This window comes from Octopus bimaculoides, chromosome 3, assembly GCF_001194135.2.
Source record: "Octopus bimaculoides isolate UCB-OBI-ISO-001 chromosome 3, ASM119413v2, whole genome shotgun sequence".
NCBI lineage: Eukaryota > Metazoa > Mollusca > Cephalopoda > Octopoda > Octopodidae > Octopus > Octopus bimaculoides.
The window spans coordinates 11598087-11607442 of NC_068983.1; the positions used below are offsets into that span (position 1 = coordinate 11598087).

The 9356-nt window shown below is 27.3% G+C and overlaps 1 protein-coding gene across 8 annotated transcripts in view; it reads right to left on the reverse strand.

Moving 5' to 3' along the window:
• The window catches only part of LOC106883284 (regulating synaptic membrane exocytosis protein 1), a 276467-nt gene that overhangs the window by 107386 nt on the left and 159725 nt on the right, over positions 1–9356 (reverse strand). For all 8 annotated transcript variants that reach the window (XM_052966022.1, XM_052966021.1, XM_052966023.1 and 5 more), the window contains one exon: positions 6686–6797. In XM_052966022.1, coding sequence (XP_052821982.1) covers positions 6686–6797 — 112 coding nt within the window. The remainder of the gene's footprint in view (positions 1–6685; positions 6798–9356) is intronic.

Genomic DNA, 9356 nt, shown 5'->3' on the forward strand with positions numbered 1-9356 from the left:
ATATATATATATATATATAAATATATATAAGAATGATGCACTTCTGCTTATATACGTAAGTATACCTCTATGAATTTAAATGTTGAAACACCAAGAATAATTTGTTATCTACATACTTAAAAAAAAAAATAATGAGTTACTTATTTTTATAAAGAACATATTAAGTTAATTTTGATAAGCTACAGTAATAAGTTTGATTTGAAAAAAAAAAAGAAGTGAATAACCAAGAATAAGTCAATAGAATTTATCAAATAACCATTTCAGAGGAGTTAAACATCAAACAATATCCTGAAAATAGATATTTTCGAAAAAATATTACAAGATATTAACACATAGATGAAAAGATTAAATATATATATCAAAGAATTTAAAACTACACACAACTAATGTCAGATAAATCTAAACAAAAACATTTCAGAATAGCAAAAAATAATAGGAGTTAATAATACATGTTTAAATAAGACATATTAGAAAATAACATAAGGAATTATTAAATTTATAAAGGATTTTTTAAAAATGGATTATTTAAAAAAAAAAAAACTAACAAGAAAACAAATTAAATAAAATAACTGTCAACTATATTATTACATTTCTATAGTAAGCATCTAAATTTTGTGTACCATAGGGACTATATTGAAGTGAAAGACCCAAAACACACAAGTAGAGATAACTAACTCAAAAGCATATATAATCGGAAGTTTTCTGAACCTTTAGAACTTAAACCGAGAAACAATACAAATGCGAATGGGCCTATTAGTTATTGAGTGCAATAATCTTAAATACAAAATGGATATATTGAGAATAAGACTGATGAAGTAGGACTGACAAATTTCTAGTATCCTCTGTAAGTAAATGTGAGTTACTTCCCCTGTAAATCTTTCCATTTCAAACTATTCAAACTATCCAGTAATATATTCAGTTATTTACAGAGATTATTAGATAGAAGCATATATAGTTAAACCATGTTAGTTATTTTACACTCCTAAATTAAATGTAACTTTAACCGAGTATTACAATTTAAAATAAAAATACAAAGTAAACAAAAAGAAAAATACAAAAATGTTCTATGCCACAGTAGAAAAAGAATAAGCTCGATGGTGGAAGGGACTGGATTTGTTAAACCTAGCAGGTGGTAATATGTATTGAAAGTACAGGTGAATAACCTATTGTAGAGAATGGCTTTGAAAGAGGGTAAGAAGAAATCAAGTCACATCAGTGAATAATAAGAAATTGAAGATACTTGTTTATAGTAATATCTTTCTAGTCATTTTAAGATTAAAACTTTTTTTCCTAGCTGAAATAGGTTGGCTAGGTCTATATAATAATTTCTTTTTAACATTACTGACATATTGATAAAGATATATTTTTTAATAGACTATTTTAGTTGTAAATAAGAACAGTCACAAATTTGATAGGCTAGTGGTTAGTCAGATGGGAAATAAAACTGTAGTGTTGTGCTGTTTAGATGAAATATGGATTGCTGTTTTTGCCTGAGCTCTTCATTGGTTTATGTTTTATTTTATGGCCTAACAATAAACAATCATTTTGTATTAGTATTGACTCTTTCACTTTCTTCCCAACATTTTTTTTTTCAAAGGCAAGCTGCTCATAGGAAGTTGAATCAGTAGCGGAGGACCTGAAAAGGCTCTCTATGAGCTACTTTCAAAACAAAAAAAAAAAAACAAAAATGATATATCAACATATACAAATAGGCACACATCACTCACGAAAACACCAGATCTTATAATATAGATATGTGTATATAATTTTTTTATATCTCTTGTAAAAAGGATGAACACAAATAATTAATGGAGATGAATGTGCAAGAATGAGAAAATCTGTGTAGCATGTTGTGTAATGAATTGTTTAGACAACTATTGAAAGAGGAAGGAAAGAAGAAATTAATAAAATAGGACCTAAAGAAATCAGAAGGAAGCAAATAAAATATACAGAGATAACTTAAAAACATTTTTTTTTCTGAGGAAGACAAATGAAAGTTTTGAAGAATAGAAAAATCAGATATGTAACCAGACCAAAACCATGGGTTGAAATGCTAGTTATTGCAATGATGAGACAGACTGTAGAAACAAACTGTATGAAGTATCATTTTAATAAGATACTGAATGTACATTATGAAGAATATGTGGGGGGGAAAAGGAGGCAAAATATGACATACCTGAAAACTGGAATCAGTTAACTTGCTTCAAAATATGAAACAAAAATGAGAAATTCGAAAGAGAAAAAAGGAGGTGGAAGGAAGAGGAGTAGGCAGAGGTGGGAACGTTGCAATATTTTCATCAAGCTTTGTCAGATTGAAATTAAAAAAAAAATAGCTATATCATAGTAAAATGGAAATAGACCAAATGTAATTCTTTGAAGTACATTTTATAGAAATATTTTCATGAGAATTATTTATTAATTTATGAAATACAAATATGTGTTACATAAGCTAAATTTGAAAAACTTAAAAAGTATGTGGCAAAAGGCAAATCTTAAGGAAGCCCATGGCTGGATACCAGCTGCTAGAATATTTAAAACTAAAACTATTATTAACATGTGTATGAACTTACAAACATCTTTGCATGCAAATGTGTTGGAAACAAAAGAATAATAATAATAAAATAAATAGGAGATAGAAACTGCTTCTTTTTTTAAAAAATAAAAAGTTAACAACAATGTTTTGATGATCTCTAAGAACTGTAATGACGGATAAAGTTGGCAATATGATGACAAGCAGTTAAATGAAGATGGCTGATACCATTTTTTAAAAAAATTTAGAATACCTAATCAATCAAAATACCAAGTTTGAAAATTGTGAGTGGATGATGAGTTGCTATGAAGTAAATATTGTTTGAAGTAAGGCAATGTAATACTGGACCTACTAATCTAGAGACAAATATCTGAACAATTAGTAACATTGCAACCAGATTATAATAATACTTCAAATAAGATATCATGATTACATTTTTGAAGTAAATCAAATCTTGAGGCCGAACTGAATTTTAGATTTAAAAAAAATATTCTAACAACCACTGTTAAAAAAAAAAAAACTATTCGATAGAATAATGAAAATGTTAAAGAATACTTTGAAACTATATAAAGGAGATTTAGTCAAGAGTAAAAAGAAAAGGCACAACAAAAGAAAGAAAAAAAGAAGAAAAAATTAATAAAGAGAAAACTAAAAGTTAGCATTATATTAATGTTAGTTGATAAAAACAGAAAATAGTATAAGTTCCGTTATAATATTTAGGAATGAATGAAACAGAATGCAGAGAGATGAATAACATGTGGTCTCATTTTTTCATTCTCTAAATTTTATAACCAGAAAGGAAAGTAATAGCTGAATTATAAGCTTTCCCTGCACCTGTCATATAACTAATATTAATAATATTAGCACAAAAGATTACTAAGAACCTTCAAGATTATATCCAAAGGAATGATTTAACCTCTTAAAATTATGATACTAAAATACCTCCTTTACTTTTGGTTTTGGCTTAAACTAATGTAATACTTGATTAATGTAGATATAGCAGAGCAAACTAGAATATATATATATATATATATACATATATATATATTTATATGTATATGATGCACATGAATATATAAATGAGGCACATAATAGTTTGAAATAAATGTTTCCTAACTACTGATGTTTTTGCAGTTTTCTGACTTTTATTTAATTTACTTCCTCCCTTCAAACAGACACACACACAAACATATGCAAATACAAACACAAACATATACTTGTGTACACACACACATGCACACACACACACGTGTGTCTAATATCATGAAGCAACAGTTATGATGAGAATGAAGATGGGTGGTGATGGTATGAATGCAGGTATTCAAAAATTTAAAACAAGGGCTGTCATTACAATACAGATTTAATATCTGTATTATATGTGTATTATATGTGTATATATACTATACATATATGTATGCATACATATATATGTATGTATATATAATATGTATATGTAAAAAGATGGATGATGTGATACAGTTGAATAGAAGGGAAATGATAATCCAGGGTAATCATTTAACATAAATGAAATGGCTTTACATAAGCCTATGATTATTTCCTTGAATGTTGTGAATAGTTGTGGGAAAGATGTGAATGAAATTTACAATAGAGAACTGGTAACTAACTGAACAATAGACTCCCACTGGCTGTCAGCAGCAGTGTGTCCAGAAGAATATATTTAAAGCAATATAAGCATCTAAGCCTTTCAATCCTGAAAATAATAATCAAAGCACTTCATAAGTGAAGACAATAAAACATTGTAGGATTTTATGCTTCAGTTACTATGTTACTAAATAAACAATTGCAATGTAGTATTGATAATGTAAATAAATGTGTTGCTAAAAAAAAAAAAACATTAATTCAATGGGTTTTAAAACACAAAAAATATATCGTTTATTATTATTTTTTTTCTTTGCTGAAATACTAAATTATGAATATATATATATATAATATGATAATTCCTGATGAAATATTTTCAAATACTGATTGATGGCTTGAGACTAAATGTGGATAAAACAGCTCAAATGAAATTTTAAGGTATTTGATATTTTTTGGTAAATGGTGATGGGATATATAATTCTTAGTATATATACATACTTTCTTGTTTGTGTTTTTAAAATGATTTCCTGGAAATGAGATTAAACACTGATTCCTACAAAGAAACTCTTCCAATTCACTCCCCAAAATTCATAAAATATAAACAAACGCAACATGCGAGATGAATTAGTGATCAAATGAGCCATGTATCATAATTGAGATCTTACCAATTATATATATTTTTACTATCTATTTAATGTTTATGGCATTAATAGTGAAAAAAAAAACAAAAAAAAACAAACAAAAACAAAACAAAGAGCCACGAGACATAAATTCAAACAGTATGTGTAACTAGCTTAAATTTTTCCACCCATATTTAGAAAATAATTTAAGCAAAATTTTAAGCTGCTATATTTGTTTATTGTATGATTGTATATAAGTGAGTTTTGTGTGCATGTATGTGTGTGTGTGTGTGCATGCGTGTGTGTGTTATTTAGCCCTTAGATATCCAATGGTCGAGCAGACCCATGGTGAAAAAACCCCCATCCATGACCATCTCATCTTTTTGAGACAAAATGTACCTAGAGCTACATTTATCGACTACCTTCATCCTCCCCAACTTTTATTTTAATGATAGGATCTGTTCTGATGGAGATTTGGTTGCCATTTCTCACAGACTGAGGGACCATAGATAAGCTACACTCCATATCAGAATTTCTTGCTGGTATCCAAACAGATATATATATATATATATATATATATATATATATATATATATATATATATATATATATATATATATATATATATCATTCATTTGTCCAGGATACAAATTTAGACATGATGAGATATATAAATGTAAGTCCATTTGATTGTTTAGTGGAGATAGGTTTCCTCAAATGAAGTCTAATAAAATTGTAATAAAGTAGAAATATTAGTGTAGTAGCCTCATATTTTTATGGTATTATAATCAGATTTATATATTGTATCGTGTAATTATAAGTTTACAAAAATTCTCTGATAGAGCACCAATGGGACCATACTAAATTAGCTGACAGATACATTGTATGTACTGATAAACTGTTACTAAATAAGCATACATGATACTATTTATATGACTGAAAATGTTAGTCCAAAGTTACTGAATAAATTTTAAAAATATAATAAATTCTTTCGATGAAGAACTAGGCTAATGTTTAAAACAAAGAGCATAGTCAATTTAATTAATGCCAGTGTCTTATTAGTACTTATATTATCAACTCCTGAAGGTTGAAGGTACAAGTTGATACTGTAAAATGATAAAATATAATTGCAGCTTTAATACTCTTTTGTAATATAAAGTAATATTTTTTCATTAACATTTTCAGTAGTTTGTTATGATAAAGATTTAAGAAAAATAAAAGCATTTTAAGCCTTATATCAATGGAAAGAAATAAAAAAATAAACAAAAAGATACTATAGGTATAAAGTTTACATTTCAGATTATAAGGTTAGGAAAAAAAAAAAATTTAGTTATTGATAAAATAAAAAAAAGAAAACTGCAGGCTAAATGAAAGAGGTATCTGTTAAATGCTATGTGAAAAATTAAATAAGGAAAAATAAACTTACTTATTTCTTATATTAAGAAATTACTATTGTAAAATAAATAAAATACTAGACTATAAGATTAGCAAAAGCACATCAATATGCCTTACAAATAAGTTTTACAAACTTATATTTTTAAAGAGATAGAGATAATACAATGACACTTCAAAGGAAAAATGTTCACCACACTGATTTTAAACTAAAGGAAATTTTTCCTTAAAACCATTATATTTATAAAATATAAATTTCGTACTATCTTTGTGTTTGAAAGAATAGCTTGAAAGAAAATATCTTGTAGTGCTAGTTACTATACTTCTATAATGTGTTATATTAGATATTCTACATATTTTAAAGAGGACTAATATTTCTACTATCTTATAATCCAAATGGCAAAACCCCATCAAAAAAACAGAAATGATGAAATTTTCACTGAAATTTAGATGCTTTTAAAGAAAATGTAAATTTTAAACTATCTTTTAATACCCAGAAAAGATAAATAGAATATTTAAAACTTACAGAGGTTTAAATTCTTACCTAAAATTGCACTAGAATCTCTGGAACCAGTTCCTTCAAGAACTGTTTTCTTCAAGATCATGTGACCAATGTAATAGCGTCCATTAGCAGATCGCTGCCATGTTACAGGATGCTAAAAAGACAATAACAAACATGAAATGAAAAATATGAAGACATATTATTCAGTGAGAAATATAATTGAAAAACAATTTGATGGGTATGAAAACGGCCTAAAAGATCTAACCATTGGAAAACGTATATTACAGAACAATTATCAATTGTTTGGTACATACATTATGAAAATATATCTCTTCTAAGAAACCCAATAAGGCATTTCTTTTAGGATTAAATAAATCAAGATTAGAAAATGGTCTTAGATTTTAAAAACCATCATAATTTAACAAGACATCATTTTATAAATTAGTTACATGAATTCCAACAATTGAATGAGCAACTGAAGTTCTAAGTATGTTATTTGAATAACAGAGTACAAAAGTGTAACTTCTCATTCATTTATAGATATTGGTTTATTCAGTAACTCTAAATTATACACAATTATAACTTAGTCAACAAAATTACTTGAAAACAATTCAAATAAAATACATTTATAAAACTTTCAGATATTTGAACCCCTATCACACTTCTTTCTTGCTAAAATGAAATATTCAGGTATAAATTCCTATATTTATGATTTCAATGCACTTTACAAAAGTATTATTTAAATTTCATTTATGGAAAATTTACAATCACATCTAAAACACAGCCTTGAGTTGAGTAAAGCAGTAATTAATATAACTCTTAGACAAATACTGAGAATACACCATTTTTCTTTGAAATTTCAAGAGAAATAATAGTAGCAAATAGTGAAAAGTATTTAAATCTGCTTGGATATAGCTGGATATCCTTGTTTTATATTATATGGTTTATGCAATGAAAATTAAATATAAGCATTTGGCAAATATAATTCCATGAGCTCTGGAAGGCTAATGCTGTGTTTGTACACCTCTTCAAATCATTTAAACATTAAGAGAGGAATGTTAAAAGCGAATTAAAAGGATGAAGATGTCGAAGAAAATATTTAAGTGGTTGATATCTATGTATATTTTGAATTAAGCTAGGTAATTAATTATAGAAAATTACTTTAAATTAGAACAACTGAGTTGACATAATTCTTCAGTAACAAGATTTTATTATTCAGAAAATATTGTATTGATGTAACAGTGACTAGATTCAAATATGTATAGAATAATATTTCTAACTATGAAATTAAAATTTAACAAAATATAAAGAAATAAAGTTTTTGATTGAATTAATGTGAAACATTTTTTTCGATACAATACTAATTACTTACTATTTAGGCTGAAAATTAAAAAAAGAGTTTCATCAACGTGCATAAAAATTATATCACAATATGTGCTTCACATACAAGACAGGGGAACCAGAAAGCATTCCAGAGAAATAGAATGGTGAATCATATTATTCAAAGAATTTGTTAATGAAACAATAAAATTGTCCAAAACAGAATTTTAGTATTTGTGATTGAATTTCATGCAAATATTTTATGGCAGCCTGACATTATATTATTATTAAAGTTTAATTTTCACCGGAGATAAATATTTAGTTACATTAAAAAAAAACTAACTGAAGAGAAGTAATAATTATTCTTGAGAGATCTACTACAAAGATCCACTGTACTTCTAACACCTTGATATATAAACTTTTATACAGAATAGGTTGACAGTGATTTTGAAGTTTAAGCTTGCTCACCAAGAAAGCTAGAACATATATGGCACTGTCAACCTTTTCCTAGTTAAAAGTTAATAAATATGAACTCTACTAAAAAGTATTGAGCAATCTTTCATTTAATGTTAAATTGCTTTTATCTATAACCTGACTTAAAAACAAACCTTAATACACACACACACAAACAGACAGAGGGTATTTCCAAGCAAACTTTAGTAGGATAAATAAAAACCAACTTAACAATATTACGCAACATGCACCCAGTTTTAACTTCCCTATTTCTTCTTTTAAAGTGTATCATGAACATCATCGCAACAGATTCCATTCTGACAACAGAAAATGAAATGGTATGCTGTACTTGCGACCCAAGCCACCAACCATGGTCATTTGGAGATTGCGAGCTTCTTGAATACAACTGAATACTTTAAATTCAAAGTTGGGAAAAAGCTGGAGGACATGTGGTTGGTAAGCAAGCTACTTACCACTCCTATGCCTACGTTCATACTTATATTAAAGGCACATTAAGCAGCATTGTATGAAATATAGTCATGTACCATCATATATAATGTAAAGCACTGAGCAAAAAAACAAACAAAAAAAAAACTAAACTAAAACAGACAAACAAAAATAAAACTGACTTTTTCTGATACGCTCTGTACTTTTGAAGAAGAGTAGGATAAGAAATTCCTTACTTTCAAACTGGAAAAGTGTTAATGACAAAAAAGACTGAAATAAGGCCTCATTAATATATATTCAACTAACCCATGCTAGCATAGAAAAATGGATGGAAAAATGAATGAACTATAGATAGATTCTTTTACTCTTTTACTTGTTTCAGTCATTTGACTATGGCCATGCCGGAGCACCGCCTTTAGTCGAGCAAATCGACCCCAGGACTTATTCTTTGTAAGCCAAGTACTTATTCTATCGGTCTCTTTTGCCGAACCAC